Source organism: Balearica regulorum, chromosome 6 (assembly GCF_011004875.1).
Source record: "Balearica regulorum gibbericeps isolate bBalReg1 chromosome 6, bBalReg1.pri, whole genome shotgun sequence".
Taxonomy (NCBI): Eukaryota; Metazoa; Chordata; class Aves; order Gruiformes; family Gruidae; genus Balearica; species Balearica regulorum.
Genome location: NC_046189.1, coordinates 42730086 through 42747315, shown reverse-complemented (window position 1 = coordinate 42747315; position 17230 = coordinate 42730086). Strand labels below are relative to the sequence as shown.

Here is a 17230-nt window from a genome sequence, read left to right as displayed (position 1 = left end):
TGTGCACGCGGGATGGTGGAGGCTCGGCTGTGGTCAACAGCGGCGTGAGAACGAGGGATGCTCAGCCCCACGTATCCCCAAAGGCTGGTGCTGGAGAAGCCCCTCGCCGTAGTGCGGGGCAGGGGGGCAGGAGGAGCGCTGCCTTCCCCAGCGACACCGCAGCCGTACGGGGAGCAGCCTCCCACTGCGGGAGCTTCCGAACAGAAACAGGGGAAGAAATCCCGTCTGGGACACACTGGTGCTACATATCCTGGATCAAACTGTCCTGTCACTGCAGAATTTGTTCTATCAACTCTGTTCCTTCAAAAGGTGGTGACAGCTTTTGGGGATAAAACGTTTCTCAGTAAGGAGAACTAGTGCCTGTGACGGTAGTTCAGAGAGACTTTGGTGTGTGGGGCCGGGGTCTCATCATGCTGTTTCACCTCTGCGAGGGCTCCCGTGAAATGCACGTGTTCCGCAGCCCTTTCTGAGTGGAAGCCCTCGCTGAGTTCAGTGGGGTTTTCCCCCATCCGGAGGTTTGGGCTGTGAAATGTCCTGCCGGAGGTCTCTGCCCTCCCTCTGCCCACGGTGGGGGACGCCGCGCTGGGGAGAGCTGCCTGGCCTGGGAAAGCTTCCTCGGGAAAGGCCTGGCAGGAGCAGGGCGAGCCACCCTGCTTGGGGCCGCAGCAAACATCACCGGCCTGGGCACCGGCCCCAGCGCGACCCAATGCCTCGGCACTCCTTGCCCCGGGCCAAGGAGTCCTGGGGGAACCCCGAAAAAGCCACGAGGGCTCGGGGACAGGGCTGGGGCCCTGGCAGCCCCAGGGTGGGGACAGCCTGGCCACCCTGGGGTGAGGTGCTCCCTGGCTGGTGTGTGCTGCTGGCACGAAGAGGGGTAAGCCCCCCGTTTGCCTCCCTGGCGCTCCTCTTGCCTCCAGGCAAAGCAAGGCACACGTGTCCTCGCTGTCCGCAGGGCGCAGGCGAGTGTGCCCATTGCTTCTTCTGCAGCCCCCAGTTTACCTCGTCTGCTGGGCAGCTTATCGACCCACATTTGCCTCTCGTTATTAAAAGAAGGTTTTTTCAATAAGCAATCGATTCCTAATGGAACCCTGGTACTCGTCTGTCAGAGGGAACGGATCCCACAGGGCAGGATCCTGCGGCCAGACTCAGCACAGGCATGTCAGATGGATTTTTTTAATGCGTTGGTCAAAAAACTTCCATTTTCTGTGGAAGAATAAGCAACCCAATTTGCTGTTTACAGACTACAGAGCCCTGGAAGTATTTCCTTAGCTCATGCTGTGGTCCACGGGGAACTGATGAAGGTTTGCTTACGGTAGGATGGGAGACTTCAAAAAATATTTCCATTTAATAATACAGAAAATTATTTGAGTTTTTGCCAGTCTCCCACAGTGAGGGAAAACCACACCTACCTGTTTCAGACGTCGTTAAACCAGATGTGCTGCTCTTGGTGTTCTGATCTCTCAATATGCTGGTTTAAATTATGGATTTCAATTATCATTTGGAAATGAACTTCCAGTTTTGTAATTGCTGTCACAAGTCGCACAGATGTCCTTGCTGAATTCACAAGACGAAAACACAGCATTTCTGGTTCCACTGTGTTCCCTTCAGTCTGCATAGTAATTGCCAAACTGCCACTTTTGATAAGGATTTGCGGAGTCACAGGCATTTACCCTCAGGGCTTTGTGAGAGGGATCCACTTCCAAGCAGGTGGGCGGCTGGAGGTGCTCAGAGACGATGTGGTCCGTCTGCAGGGGCGAGAGAGAGAGAAGGCTTTAGGTAGTGGGACTCACACAGCAGCAGCTCTATTATTCCACTGAGAAGGCTTGATTCTTTATGGTGTGCCCTTTTGTTTTGCATTTCCCTAACAGGCAAGATCTCTTTGCAGGGACTTTTGGGTGGGATCCAAAGCCTGCACCTGTTGCCAAGCCAGGATCACGCCATACCTTCTGTGCTTCATGGCTTTTCCTTCACTGGAAATGGGAAGATTAGTTCCCTCGCTGTCCGAACGGCAATTACCATGCAAAGGAAATCACTCCAGATGGTATTTGCAATATAGGGGAACGTATGGCAGGAGACTGATTTGAGTAATTTTGAGTTTCTCGGCTGATGAACTCAAAGCACGTTCACTGTGCTGAAAAGCATGTTAGGTAATTCAGCAATGAAGTTCAAATGCTGGGGCAGTAAATTGGATTATGAAAGAATGAAGAGTCTGTTCCCCATCCTTTCGCTTTTCACATCTGCTTGGCTTTACCTGCTTAACCCACGTGGCCAGCAAGGCAACGCTGCAAGTGCTGCCAAAGGTGAGGGACACTTCGTGTCACCGCCTAGCACTGCGGCGTTTCTATGACCATGCGGTTAATACCTAGATGAAATACTCCTGAAATGACACGTGGAGTGTCGTCTGGGCAAAAGTTCAGTCTTTGTGCATGTAGTAAATGCACTTCACATCATTAATATGACACAATGACTGTGACATCAGAAGGTAAGGCATCGTAATTCCTTCGGTCAGCATTCACCAGCCACTGAGCTGCTCTTCAGGCTTCCAACTGCTGGCCCCAGTGAAGGGGGAAAGGGCACACCCTGCGCCGGGCTGCAGCTGCCTGACAGTTTGCACGCTGGCACGCTACCCCAAACCAGGGACCACGGGCCGTGGCGGGGGCCGCCCTCGCCAGCGCTTCACTTACCAGCTCTGTCTGGAAGGCGGCCAGCGACCTGTGCAGCCACGTCAGGCTGCGGCTCCTGTCCTCGCAGCGGCACAAGCCCAGCGCCCCCGCAGCGCCGGCCGGGGCGACGCAGAGCTCTCCGTGCCGGATCAGCCTCAGCCAGGTGTAGTTGAACTTTTGGTTCTGTGGGGAGAGACCGGGGAGAGCTGTGACCCCGCTCGCCTTCTGTCGGCAGGGCTGGCTGCTCGGGGCTGGCAAGCAGCCGGCAGAGGCTCTCCCCGCCTTCCTCCTGCCCTCACCCAGGACCTCACCCAAAGGTCTTCCTATGGATCTGCAGAGCTAAAAAGCTCAGGACAGCCCTGGCGCAGGCTCTGGGAGCGACTGCTGCCGCGGCAGCCCAGACCCCAAACGCAGTAGCTGGGCGCTCCTCTGCCCTGCCACCTGCCTGGCTGCACCCCAGCACTGGGCTGCAAATGGATAAACCCCCGAACGCGACGGGCCCCCGATACACGTGCTGCCTGTGCCAGAGCAGGGAGCAATTAGCGGGGAACTGCCCAAGAAACACTGTCTATAAAGGAGGGGGAAGGTTGTCCACAGCGGCTGCTTCCCATCTAGCAACAGTCTGCGGCTGGATGCTTTGCTGCAGCGCGCAAAACACAGGCTTGTATTTAAATGTTTCTCCCTGTTTTCACATGCAGGCTCAGGGCGTTATCAAACTTTCCTATTCCAGCTGAATTTGCTGGTTCTGGGGCTGTTGCTTGGCTACAGGCTTTGCAAACAGGCAACTCCTGCCCCTCGCTGCTCCCAGGCATCGCCTGGTGTGTCCCCCGGTGGGAAGGACTGCATTAGCTCCCGGGGAGGGGCAGGTCACCATGGGGAGGTACAGGAGCTCTACGCCATGCACTAAAAATAGTATTACGTACTGAGCGCGCAGGGTATCCTTACCTTGTTGTTAACATCGCATGCCTCAAAAGCTAGAGTGGTGTTTTCCACAGTGATGCATCTTGCTGCGGCTATGTTAACAAGCTGGAAAACAGCAACAAAATGCAAATTTAGACATAAATTCCCAAGAAAGAGGAGAGGCTGTTACAGTGCTGTTAACCTCCTGGATTCACAGGACACTGATTAATACTGTCCACTTAACTGAGTGAAGCAGAGATGACGTGTCATAGCCCTTGGAAGGGTGTGCAAATGCACATCTGGTCTGTTACACATGTTTTTCTACCGAAAGAAGCTTGAAACTAGCCCTTTCCAGAAACCTTCAAGGCTGGATGAGACGTTATTTTTTGGGGGGTTTGGACATAGCTCACGTTCCTGTTCTGCAAATCCCAAAACCAACAGCTCCCAACAGTAACAACTGCAGAATCCCTTCCCATTGTTACACAGTGAAGGAGGCGAGCAGCCGGGGCTCGGGGCCCTGGGCTCTGGCAGCCCACTGCGGACCCTGCAGCCAGCCCCAGGGAATGACTCCATCACTATATGTGCTGCGTTGGGTGCCTCACCCCGAGCTAAATCTTCCTGTTTTCCATCCAGGTTGGTTGTCTTGATACCCCTCATCAATAGGGAAATGCAGACACGGTCCCCCAAAGTGGGGAACCCCGGCAGGAACATCATCACTAAGCTGTTTTTAACCGAATGCCATTGCCTCGCACTGGTGGGGAGAAAGAGAGGACGAGTGAGCACTGCACCCAGGGTAGCGCAGGCCGGATGCTTCTCTGAGCGTGTATACACGTGCACTATACTGTACTAATACACGTGTATTCAGCCCTCAGCTTGCTGCGAGGGAGCACCAGGCTCTGCTCCTTGCTCGGCTTCTCTTTGCTCTTCCTCTCTCCAGCCGTCCCTCGCCCGTGAGCCGGCACCCCACTGCCTGGCCAGCGCCAGCATCCGCTCAGAGCGTGCTCTGCAAGAAGCGCCTCCTTAACGCCATTCGTACAGCGTGTTCACAGGACGGGAGATTATGTGGGAATGCTGAACACACTGGACTGAGCTCCGCCGTTCCCCTCTGGTTCCCGGCTGAAGCCCACCACGCTGCAGGACTCACGGCTGCGGAGGGCTTGGTCGGCCGCAGTCTGCAGGCACCGGCTCCTCAGACAACCCGGCGGTGCGTCAGTCGGGGCTGCTCACATCGCCGATTCCTTGCAAATGTCATTCCTTCTCTTTCAAACTTTCTGAAGAAGTTGTGAATTAATCCCGGTGAATAAATAGGCTATTCAGAAAACAGTTCTCAAGTAACTTTGGACAGTGTTCAGCACAGCTGGAATTTGCAGAGCTAGCTGAAAAACAGATTTTCTGCCCTATTAAATTTTGAGAATGAAGATAAAAGAGTGATTCAGGTGGCCTAAATCAGGACAAAACAAGGCAATATCTTGAAAATTTTCCCAAACACCTCTGAAAAGCTGAGGTTTTGGTTCAGGTGAAAGAGAGGTCTCTCATATGGTCTGACTGCTTTGCACTGAATTTGACATTAAGTTTTATTGCCCTGATTGAAACCAAAGAGCTGAAAAAGTGAGTATTTCTCAAGAAATTTCTATTTTTTTTTACGTTCTCAAGCCTATTACTGCTAATTCTTTTTAAAGAATGTCACTTAAGCCAATGTTTCAATGAGGCCTTCAGTCTAATTCAAACGGTGCTTTCTAGAAGGCAACGCGGGGACGCAGGCTTTCAGCCACACAGCAGTGTCGGAGCGGCTGCCCCAGCAGACAGCCCTCCCTCGGTTCGTGTGCTGGCAGCTGCTCTGAGCAGCGACCGGCCGCTGCTGCCACGCTGAGACACACGGACACGTCCGAACGGACACACCGCTCGTAATGGGCTGAAGTGCCCAAAACCAGCAGTTTCCTCTAGCTTCTCCACGAGTGCCGTGAGGTCACCCAGAGGCGGCACGGCGTCGCTCCCCGTGCCCTCTGCAGAGCTACCCTCCCACACCTGCACGCTCGGTCACAAAAGTAACACACCGGCTGCGGCTGGCAGAAAGCCGGACTTGATCCCTAGGGATCCCCGTGACAGGGAACCTTCACGTTACGCCCTTGGCCCACAGACAAGCCTGAAACACGGCCAAATGGTTGCTGTGCTTTCTCCTGGCTCCCAGAAGGGCCGGTGCAGTAACCGGAGGCTGTGCGCCTTGGCAGGGACGGAGGGGACAGGCAGTTCTTGTTCTCGCTCCCCTGGCCGTGCCAGTCCTGTGGTCACCGGCTCCTGGCCACCTCTTCTTGGCAAGCGCTGCTCCTGCCGCGGCCCTGGGAGATGGGGATGGGTGGGGAAGGCAGCAGACCCTTTGGTTTTCATTCCTGGCATCACTGTAGTTTTTCTGACAAACCAGATATTTTACTTTTGATATTGCAATTGTAACTAGATTGCAGTCGATGTAGTATCTTTTCTGGGTTGAGCGTCTGAGGTTTCTGAACGTTCAAAGTATCAGCCGATACTCTGCTGAGGCTCAGGGCTGGGCCAAATTCAGAACCCACATTTTATTCTTGTTTAATTCACCTTGTCCTGTTGGTGAAGCGACACTGAGCACCGAGGAGTAGCTGCACCAGCAGGACCCAGTGCCAGAGAGCACCACGAGTTCCCCGGCGCGGACCTGGAGGGACGGCGGAGGAGAAACGGAGGCCGGCAGCCAGGCGGGGAGGCAGGCCAGAGGCCATAACCCAACGTGTGCTTTAAGGAGTTCGCGCAGGAGAAACGGCCGGACGCGGCCAGGCTGCCGCCCCGCCGGGCTGCAGGCAGCGCGCCGAGGAAAAGCGGATTTCTGCTGCGCTCTGCTGGCGGCAGAGCACCGGTACAAACCCGCCTGCCTGCCCCTCCGGCCTGCGCTGCCCCAGAGGAGCTGCTCCCTCCTGCCGCGGCCGCAAAGCGCGGCCAGAGCCGGCCGGGCCTCCCGCCCCGCACCCCCGTCCCCGAGGGCCGCTGCTGCCCGGGCCGCTGGCCGGGCCTGCGAACGCTGCGCTGCCTCCTCCGCGGGAACCGTGACCCGTTTCTTTACAAAAACACTGCGGAATCCACGCCACCGCGACACACTGAACCTGCAAAACTGTTACCAAATGTCAGGGAAGCAACTCCAGACAGCACACTGGGATGCCGCCCTGTGCCAGGTCCCTCGCCAGCCGCTGCAACACGTTTAAATGAGGGATAGCAAGTCATTCGGGTACGTACCAGCCCGCTGGCTTTAACCAGGGGAGCTTCCAGGTCCGGGTAGACGTTCTCCAGGTACCACCTGAAGCTTTTGCACTGAAGCTTCTTTCGCAGTTGGATTTGTTGAGTCAGGTCGCCAACATCCAAGTTTTTCAAGACTAAGTGGTAAGCGTGGCCGTAGAATAACTCCTTGTACTCGTCCAGCCAGACCTCCGCAACGCGGGCCAAGTTCCTCTCCACCGTTCTCACCCGATCTTTCGGGAAGGAATAAGGATTGTCGTTCCTGAAAATGTGCCCAACTCTGGAGCATGGAACAATCTCAATCTCTCCCCCGCACATCCAGACCTGAGAAACAGAGGTTGCTTCGATAGAAACACGGACAAATGTCGGGTGCTGGCTTTGTGCAAGCCAGAACAGGAGCAGAGAAGTAAGTAAACTGCCAGGAGGGATGGGGTCTCCAGCACGGGGCTGCCTGGGGAGACCCTGGCTGAACCCCAAGCACCCCAGCCAGGCTGGCAGGATGCAGGCGTGTGAGCGTGACATACCTTGAATGAAATCTCCATATTTTCACCTCCCCAAACATCCAGGCCTGGGTCGTACGTTCCCAGCTCAAAAAAATACTTCTTATCGATGGAAAACAGGCCACCTGCCATGACCGGGCACCTGGGAAGAGAGAAACCACACAGCACATCAGCTGGTCGGGAAGGGCCCGTCCCTTTCCCCTCCCTTTGACAAGGGAATCGTGGAGAAGCTGCAGGGACGGTGCCTGAGCCTGCACTTACAGAGACAGCGAGGACCACCCGATTCGTCACTTGACTGCAGGCTGACAGATGCAATGTTAAAATAGATGATATTTGGGTGGCTTTACCCGGTCTGAAAGCTGTAATGAGGTATGGGAGGGAAAAAACACAAGGGTACGTTCCCTCAGCCCTGGCAGCACCGGCGAAACACCAGCAGTGCCGCAAGAGGTGAGAAAGGCTGGCTGGGCTCTGCCCGTCGCTGATGATGTGATTGCCCACAGCGTACCATTGCCTCTGCTGTCCTAACGAGCAAAGGGACATTCGGCCTCGAAGGAGCCACTGTGGCTAAATTATTAACAAGGGAATGGGTTGGTTCACAAAGCTCTCACATTTGGGTTTTTTTACCTTATTATATCGGTTTCCTTGATTTTATTTTTCTCTATGACCTCTTGTGGAATCTGCCTCCATCCAAAATTCATTGGCCAAGTAAAAATCCCACGCTGAAAGTTGTCCACGGTCATGTAACTAAACGGAGAAAAGATCGGGATGACTAATTCTGAGTCACAGTCCTGATTGAAATGTCACCCTTAATGAGCGAAGATGAATATCTGTACATAATTAAAACAGGATTTTAACAAATTTCATCAGGAATCCTCTTCATGTACTAAAAGTCTTGAAAAAGGGAAAAGGTATGTGTGATGAATAAGGGGCCACATCCACCACTGACGTTAATTTCTGGCGTAGAGCAGTGTTACGCATCCCGTGCGGAACGCTGCTGAGGGCCAGTCCGGAGGTCTGGGCCTGCGTCGTGCTGCAGTTAACACGGTGCTGGTCCCAGTAAGAGGTTTTGCTCAAGCCACTGGCAGGGATTTGGGGTTTCCCAGGGCGCGAGCCGCCTTACCTCATGTCCTTGTCGCTGATGACCTCGATGACGGGGCAGGCGACCTTGGCCCGGCTCAGGCGGACCCTCTCCAGCAGCGGCTCCAGCCACCCCACGTTGCACTCCACGTGCGAGTCCAGGAAGGTCAGGACGGCGCCTGCGGCAGCGGCCGGGCAGCGTCAGGCCTTGGGCGCCCCGTCCCCCTCCCATGCCGACCGGCCTCCCCATGGGCTCAGGGTGCTGCCGACAGTGCCACGACCCTCTGTGGCTCCCAAAACCCTCCCCGCCGCAGCCCAGAGCATGTTGTCACTGCTCGGCCATCGCAGAGCGAAGCAGGGCGGCTCCCGGCAGAAATGGATGTTTCGGTGCCGGCACAGCCTGGCCTGCACGGGCCGCAGAGCCGGGGCGGCACAGCCGGAGATCCCGACTGCCGTGCTGAGGTGCCGGCCAAGCTGCAGCTCGTCCCCTTGTCAGACCCTCGTGCTTTGCATACGGAAAGGATGGCCTTAGGTCGTTAGGAGGGACTAAAACTCAGTGCTGGAGATAGGCTTATTGGCATCCCTGGGGGGCCAGCCGGGGCTGTAAAATGGCGTTCGTCCTACCTTTGGCGATCTCCGCTCCCGCCAGCCGGGCCCGTATTAGACCATGCCTCTCCTTCAGATGGAGGATCTTCACCTTTGGGAACCGCGACATGTATTTGTCCAGCTTCTCCTTGAGGTACTCTGCAGAGGGGAGAAGCATAGCGGGTGACTTACCCACCTCACACCTGCTCCCGGGGGTGAAAAGCTGCGGGCAGATTTTCCCTGGAAGCACCTCCAGGACACATGGGGGTCCTGGGGTCTGGGGTGCGAACATCTGGGCACAGCTGCAGGGCTTCTGGTGCACAGTGTCGCGATCAGAGCCTGCTCTCCGGTGAAACTCCCTGCCGCATCGGTGCCAGCAGGTTTAGGCTGAAGTTGCCGAGTTTAAAAATCTCTGCTGGAGACAAGCCTCGCGACATGCAGTGACGGGTGTGCTGCTTGGTCCCGGGGGCTCGCCAAGGGCTGCCCTGCATCTGCCCCCACAGGTCGGGGGCTGGTGGTGTCACCTCCTGCTCCCTGCGCAGCGGCACCGCTCTGCATCGGCACAAACCCGGCGGAGGCAGCACAGGCAGACCCGTACCCGGTCCTGGGCGAGCACAGCGACTTGTTGCACTGAGGAGGCGTGGAAAGTGGAGAGCAGCAAGTGCAGGGCTTTCGGTGACAGGCCAGGAGTCACCTCACTTGGGCAGTTCATGATCCAAACCAGGTATCGAACGATTGTTCAAAGGCTCCAAAATTAAATTTTCCTTTTCAATGTACTATAATTGCAATTAAAATCTGGTTGTAATTTTTTTTTCCTTTGCCTAAAAAAATATTTTTTTGTGCTCTACAAATTTCTTGATATTAAGCACTACATTTAAAGACTCCGCCTGGGTTTAAACTGCATGAGGGTTTGCTGCGGTGCATCACCACTTTTCCGGTTGCTTTTGGCATGGTTTCCTGTGGCTGTGGGGGCAGCTGGTGGGAAGCTCTGAGGAAAAAGAGGGTGTGAGAAAGGTGGTTTGGGAGACCCGAGCACCGAGGGGTCCTGTTTGCAGGTGGCTCCCCTCTGGCAGAGGAGCCCGGAGCCTCTGCTGCGGTGCTGCCGCTGCCCCAAACGCTTCCTTTGGCGCCAGGCACCCACCTACCTCGTTCTGCCTGCGGGGAGGGCCCCAGCCTCCCTCACCGATGGGCATCGCTTGATGCCCTTTGGTTTTCTTCAGGAGAACATAACAACTGTTTGCATTTCAAAAGCCAGTTCAAAGCTTTGAAAGGCTCCAAAAGGTGAAATGTTTTGCGGACACGTTTCCGTAGGTTATTGCTGCTGCTGCTTGCAATGCCAAGCACAGCTTTCCGTAATTCACTCGCACTGGCAGGGTTTGGGCTGCAAACCCAGCGGTTCAGATGTTCGCTGGCTAACGAGCAGATACAAAGGCAGGTCATGGGGAGAAAGTAAAGAGGAAACTTGAAAAGGTTCTTTTAAGGGACAATGGTATGAATATGTTTTAATGATTATTTTAAAACTTAGCACACCGAGCCTTCTTCCTCCTTTTTGCACCTACTGCCTTGTTGCATTGCAGGCTCTTTGTGTGCGTGGCATGAGCTCGGAGGTTCGTCTGAGGCAGCACTTTCCCTGAAGAACCAGCAGTTGGAAAATTACATCATTCCTAAATTTTTAAGGGCTGAAGTCAGCAAAGAGCCAAAGCGCTACAAAGCAGAGGTTCGATATCCTCTGAAATGCCTGTGAACACACACGCAAAGCCACTGTGCACGCGCAGATGCCCAGCTCACCACCGCTTTTACTGCAACTACTCTGTTCTCTGAGCAACCCGGGAAGTGCGTACTGCCGCCAGCACTGAAAACAAGGGGGGAACTCATCTGGAAACCACACAGAGAAGGGCGACAATGTCTTTATGAACGCGCAAGCCCTCGATCCAGGACGCGCTGCAGATGCGTGGGTCGGGTGGGACCGAGCTCCCTGGTGCCCCTGGACCGTGGTGCCTCTGCCACCTCCGGCACACGTGCGAAGCAGCACACGAGTGTAAACTCAGCAATGCGCAGCTGTAAAGGTAGCAGCTGTTTGAGTGACTGATGGGGATAGGAGAGACGTGAATGATAAAGTCTGGCAGGGTGGTAGGCAAGAGCTGCAGCTCCATCCACCACAGCCACCCCCAGTGCCCATCTGGCCTCTGATCCCCCTCATCTGGAAAGACAACAGTGTGGGCTGGGGATACGCTGCAATACATCGGAAGGAGAAAATGTGATTTCTCTCTACTATTCAGAATTGAATTACAGAGAACAAATTGCATTTTGGCCTCAAGTTATATATAGGCTCATAAAGGTAGAAGAAGCTTCACCTACCTTTAGTGCTGAAGTCGTCCACCAAAATGACTTCTTCGATCAGGTGTGGAGGAGATCTGCTGAGGACGCTGTGAACGGAGCGGAGGAGGGTGGACCACACTTCATCCACAAAGCACATGATGATGGTGGTGGTTGGGAGGTCGTCGTGAACCCGCTGCTCGGAGCACCTGCAATGGCAACACGGGCTCACAGGCGACAGCCGGTCGCACTCCTGAAAATCTCCAGGCTTAGGATTTGTTGGGAAACACGCAGGGAGGGGGGAATTGCTAACGTGAGATACAGAGCCAACCCCCTGCAATGGGATTTTGTCGGGACAAGGAGCAGAGGGGTAAGCAGGGGGAACTCCCCACACACCCCAGAGCCCATGCGGACAGGATCCACTCACTCCTTCCTACCAGGGACCTCTTTTTAACCCCCTTCCCCCAGGTGATAACATCTCCTTTCAGTGAGCAAACAGTGCAAAGGCCCCAGGGAGCGAGCCCAGTCCCAGCTCTGCACCACTGGCCCCGGGGACTCCTGCGGGGAAAGGATCCCTGTGCGCTGGGTGCCTTCCCACGATGCTCCGAGCACCCGCAGGGCTTGGGATCCCGGGCTGCGTGAGATAGCCTCACTGGGAAAAAAGGATCAGTATTGTGTTCAAAATGCAGGGAAATGGCCACTCAGCACAGCAACTCGTCAAACACACAGACAGCAAGGAAGAGTCACCCAGTCCAACCTCTGCACCTAACTCAGGGGACCGGGGAGGACGGGAAAACATTCAAGCATCTGAATTTCATGTACGATGGTACTGGCGGGTCTGCTCCCTGAGCACCCACATCTCTCCAGGGTTGCCCCGGCCTGGCCAGCCATACCCTGAGCCCACGTGCAGGGGCTCCGAGCGGCGCCTGCTTCCCTTGCAAACAGCCAGCAATACACATCGGTGGATCCGAGGGAGCGATAAAATTCCTCCTGTTTCTCTGAGTTTGTCACTCTATTCTGTGACAGCCAAAAATGCAATGGCTGGGTCAGCCTGTGTCTCCAGTGCTTGGACAAAAGGTCAACGAGCAGCTTTTCTCATCTCCCATTTGCAATTCAAGCACCACTTCGCTGCGTGCCTTGGGGAGCGGGGCTCCCTCAGCTCTCCTATCTCTGCGTGGATCTCCAGGCCTGCAGAACACCTGGCACAGCGCTCCTCTCCCCGAGACCGGACAGCTTATCCCAGAATACCCACAAATTACTGGGACTTGCTTTCTCTCATCAATGGGCTGAAGTCTGACAGCAGGTTTTCTTCTCTTGTCCTTCCAGAGCAGACCTCCTGCAGGCGGGACAGGCACCAGCCGGTCTGCGGATGAGTTTCACAGTGATGAAAACACTGTTCGCTCTGCTGTCAACAACAGACAGAGAACAAGGACAGGTGTATGGGAGTGTTTGGAAAATTGACCTCTTGTTCTTCTGTCATGATGAACGGGCCCTTGGGTTTGGCTGGTGCCGGCTCAGGCGCTGATGCCAGGGCACTGCACAGCTCAGACCACATGGTGGTTTGAAGAAAACTCAGAGGTATCTCAGGGCTTCGCAGCTCATCAGAAGTGCCCTGGAAAAGTGAAAATAACCCGAGATACTCTCTGTCGCAATCCTTGGGACATGTCATTCCTTCTCCTTCTGTAGCCTGGTTCACCTCGGGCAGCAGCCAGGGCTGGCGCAGCCAGGAGGGGATGTGCTGTTTGATATGGTTTGGTCGGAAACCATAACGGAGTTGGCCTGCGGTGATGGGACCTCTGCAGCGCGGGGGCTTGGTTTGGGGATGCTGGCAGGACTCCCGGGGTCGACAGAGAGAAGGCAGGGGCTGAACTGCCGGGGACGTCACTTGCAAGAAGGAGACAGAACAGCAAAGGAGAGCAAAATCAGGAGAAAAGAGATGAATCTGTAGTTGCTCCTACAGCAAACCCAAGGAGGCAGCTCCTGGGGGGAGGAGGGACAGAGGCTGTGGATAGAGCGGGAGACAGCTGCCGAGCACAACAGCTTTCATTGCATGGAGAGATATTTATATATATTTTTTATATATGCATATATAATACTTTATATGTATAACTAATGTTAAGTAGAAGTCAAATCCTTTTGAAATTCCACCCCAAACAGGCTTTTAAACAAAAACAGCCCACTGCCTTTATGTTCGGTTGACATCACCCTGAAAGTCAGCAAAATGTAGGCTCTTAAGTTGCTGAAGTTGCTTTGGGAAGACGTCACCTTAGATCTGCTGCCCCTGAGTTCGGAAGCAGCCTGGCACCAAAGACCTGGGTGGCAGGGCTGCCCAGCCCCGTCCTCTCCCAGCTGGCAGGTGCAGCGAGGTCCCTCCTCACGCTGGCCGGGACGGGTGATAACCAACCCGGACCGGACTGTGCCGTGCAGCGTGTGACGTGTTTTTTGCCAGCCCAGGAAATCTGGGTCCCTGTCTAAACCCAGATAACGCGATAGTCTCAGAGAAGTTATGGAGGTAGCCTGGGGAGGGGTCAGAGGCACGCAGGGACCTTCACTGCCGGTGCTGCAGTCTTGGGCTGAAATGGGGGCCAAGGCTCCTGACCGGGCTCTGCAGGAAGCCTCCCTGCAAGCCCCCCGGCCACCCCCTCCACACCCATGTGGTTTGTGCATCTCCCTCCTCCTTGGTGGGACTGCGCGCATTTCCGCAGAGGCACGGTGCCCGGCAAGCACCAGCACGGCAAGCAAAGCTCAGAAAGCAGCAAGCGTTGCACATGGATAGGCAGAGTGAAGGCTGCGACAGGACAAGTTTCCTGTTGGCCAAATTTCAGTGGGTAAGTCCGGCACCCAGCAAGGCTCACAAGAAAAACCAGAGCCTAAACTGGGAGAGACCTGAAGACTCCAGCAAAAAAGTCACATGCTGTTTGATCTCCGAGAGCTGCCAACAGCCGTTGCTGGGAGCTGGCCCTTACAGCCCGAATTCTGCCGTGCCAACAGGCTGAGGGCAAAGCCCGCAGAGGCTCCTGCCAGCACCACAGCGCCCAGGGAAGCTCCCTGTGGCCCGGCCTGGCAGCACACGTCCCCAGGCAGTGCCCTCAGGGACGTGCCCCTGTTTGGCCAAGGCGTTCCCCGTGACGCCCAGGCAGCAATGCCGTCAGGTGCAGGGCCTCACCTCGACTCACAGGGGAGCACTGACAGCGCCGTGGGAATGGCTGTGCACTGTCCTGTGGGATGGGGGACAAATCACGGCACGACTCCCATCCTGCCGCAGCCGTGGCCTGCCAGCGTGGGAGGAGGGACGCGGGAGGGTCTCTGCATGAGGTCTCTAACCTGCCAAGGGGCCGAGAGACGTCTGCAGTGGGAAAAGCTGAGTACGAGATGAACCTGCTGTTCACCTGAACCGGCACCTTCCCATGACCCTCCCCGCAGCTGCCCAAGCACAGCAGCTCAGGAGAGGGGGAGCCCCTCGAGCTCCTTACCCCTTCCATCGGCAGGACGCTGCCTACACCTTGCCCTTTCTTTTCTACAGGGACTACAGGCAGGGAGTGTCTTTTTTGACCCGCAATACTGAGATTTGCAGAACCAGCTGCACATTTCATTGGTCAGCGGTAACTGAAGGACAGCTTTCCAAATCAAAACTCTGCGTCCCTCCCCGCGTGTGCCCACAGATCCGAGTCCCCCGAGCCGCCTCCGCAGAGCGGGTACCGACCGCAGAGCTCTGCGGCACAAGGGCAGCGGTGCCACTGGTCTGCACGAAGGATGGCTCCCGGGAGCGTCCCCCAGACTGCCCCGACCGCAGGCCGGTGTGTGCCTCTTTAGTCACGTCAGCGCTCAGCGCATGGCCTTGTCTCCTGCGGAGGCTTGTGGAGCCCCAGCCGGCCCGTCGGGCAGGGTAGGCCCTTGGGGTGCCTCTGCCTCGAGGGAAGGGCAGCGGCGGCTGGCAGGTGTGAGAGCACCTCTGCGCACAGAGGGCTTCTGCTGCCGAGACAAACTGAAGGGGTGCAGGAGTGCTCAGGAACCAAATGCACAAATACTGAAACCAAACGGCACGCAGCGCTGCACCTGATGAACCAGATGAAGTGTTTTAGGGCACAAAGAGGCCTGAGCCCCATTGCCTGCCTCGTGTGCCCCAGCCTCTTCGGACAGCAGGGCTTAGCAGGTTAAGACAATCTGCAAATTGTACCCGGTTTTAACATTTAATAACAAGCTGCTCTTACCTGGAAAGGCAAAAGCCATCTCCCAGCTACCACGCATCAAGCCAAGGCCTCGCTGTGCCCAGCAGCCCTCCCTGGGAGCCGCTGAGCAGGTTCCCAGGGGTGCAGCACAGGTATTTGTGCAGGGGAAGCAGATCTTACCCGGCAGGCCTGGTGTCCACTATGGCTCGGTCTATGGGGATCAAATCGCTGAGGTAGACATTAAAGTTTCCTTCTTTCCATCTACTTTTCGCTTCTTCTTGTTTATCATCAGGGACTGCAACAGGGTGTCCAAACTGGCCGGGAGCTTGGGGGTCTCTCGGGGCAAGCGTTGCATCCATGGACAAGACCCTGTGCGTTCCTGGGCGGTTGCCGCCTGCCTGCTCCTGCCCGTCCTTGCCAGCGGCAGGTGCCCCGTGAGCTGCTCCTTGCGTCGCACCCAGCGTCCGGCTCTGGCCGTCCTGCGCTGCAGCCCCGGTGATGGCGTTCGCAGTACGGGCACCGTCACCATTTTTGTTAGCGAGTTGCTGCTCTTTGCTGTCGTCTTGTCTCTTTGTGAAATTCCCCGCAAAGTCGGATCCAAGACGCGGGGCTGCTGGGCTGACGGGTTTTATCCCCTCTTTGCTAATAAGGATGAAGTGACGTTCGGAGGAAGTTTCTTTCTTTCCCACTCTTGTTTCCTCCTGCCCTGGCAGGGCTCCCAGCCCCGCTGCCCGGGGTGGCAGACTGGCTTTCCCCGGTGTGCCGGCAGGTCGCCGCCGACTCCTGTTGGCGTGTCCGGGTCCCCCCGGCACCGTCACCCCAACCCCAGCCCCCTGTGCTGGCTCGGGGCGCCTGGGAGCCGGCGGGGCGGGGGAAGGGGGCTTGTGGGGAGGCCGCGGGGCGCCTGCCCGGGACGGCGACGCGTCCTGCAGCCCAGCTCTGCTTCCAGCGGGGTCGGTTACAGCCCCCTCCGCTGCCTCGGACAGGGGCTTGCTCGCTGCCGGTGCCGCTACAGCCCCCGCACCGCTCCTCAAGCTGACAACCGACCTCGGCGGCGGGGTCAGCCGAGCCCCCGGGGCAGCCGCGGGCCGCTCCTCTGCGCGCCCTCCCCGCTGCGGGGGGCTCGGCAGGCGGGGGGGGCCGGGCCGGGCTGCCCGGGCGGGCGGGCTCCCTCCGTCCCTGCGCCCACCGCGGCGGAGCCCGGCGGGGTCGGGCCGGCTGCTGCCCGCCGGCGGCTCGGGGCCGCGCCACAGCTGCGCCCGCTCCTGCCCGCGCCCCGCCGCCTCCTTCAGCAGCCGCCCGCCGGCGTCGCCGAGGGAGAGGCGGAGCGCGGCCATGTCGAGGAGCAGCCAGACGACGGAGGCGGCGAAGACGAACGCCAGCGCTCGCCCGCTGCCGCGGAAGAGCCGCCGCAGCCCGCTCATCCCCGGAGGCCGCCCCGGACGGGCGAAGAGAGCAGCCGGGCCGCCGCACGCCGTGCCCGGAGGGAAGCGGAGAGGCGGGCCGGGGCCGGGGCTCCTCTCGCCCCACCCAGCGCCGGGAGCCCACGCTGTAACCCAACACCGGAGGAAACCCGCCCGGCCCGGCCCGGCGAGCTCCGGCCGGCTCTCACCTCCGCGGCCGCCCGGCTTGAACCCGCGGCGCAGCGCTGCGCTCCCCGCCCGCGCGTCCCGGGGGCCCCGGCGGTGTGTGCACGGCCCCGCGCTGGGCCGGCCCGCCGCCAAACACGGGAGGGCTCAAACGGCTTGTTCCAGCGTGAACAGGGCGC

At 57.3% G+C, this 17230-nt stretch overlaps 1 protein-coding gene across 1 annotated transcript; it reads right to left on the bottom strand.

Moving 5' to 3' along the window:
* Positions 1–1321: 1321 nt before the first annotated feature.
* On the bottom strand, positions 1322–16984 carry GALNT5 (polypeptide N-acetylgalactosaminyltransferase 5). Its single transcript, XM_075757391.1, has 10 exons — positions 15643–16984; positions 11336–11502; positions 9017–9136; positions 8436–8571; positions 7940–8059; positions 7340–7457; positions 6816–7139; positions 3609–3689; positions 2685–2846; positions 1322–1745 (listed from the first exon to the last, which is right to left on the bottom strand). Exons 1-10 carry the CDS (start codon positions 16884–16886, stop codon positions 1605–1607), a joined length of 2613 nt encoding a protein of 870 aa, XP_075613506.1. The 5' UTR covers positions 16887–16984; the 3' UTR covers positions 1322–1604.
* Between the last annotated feature and the right edge of the window lie 246 nt (positions 16985–17230).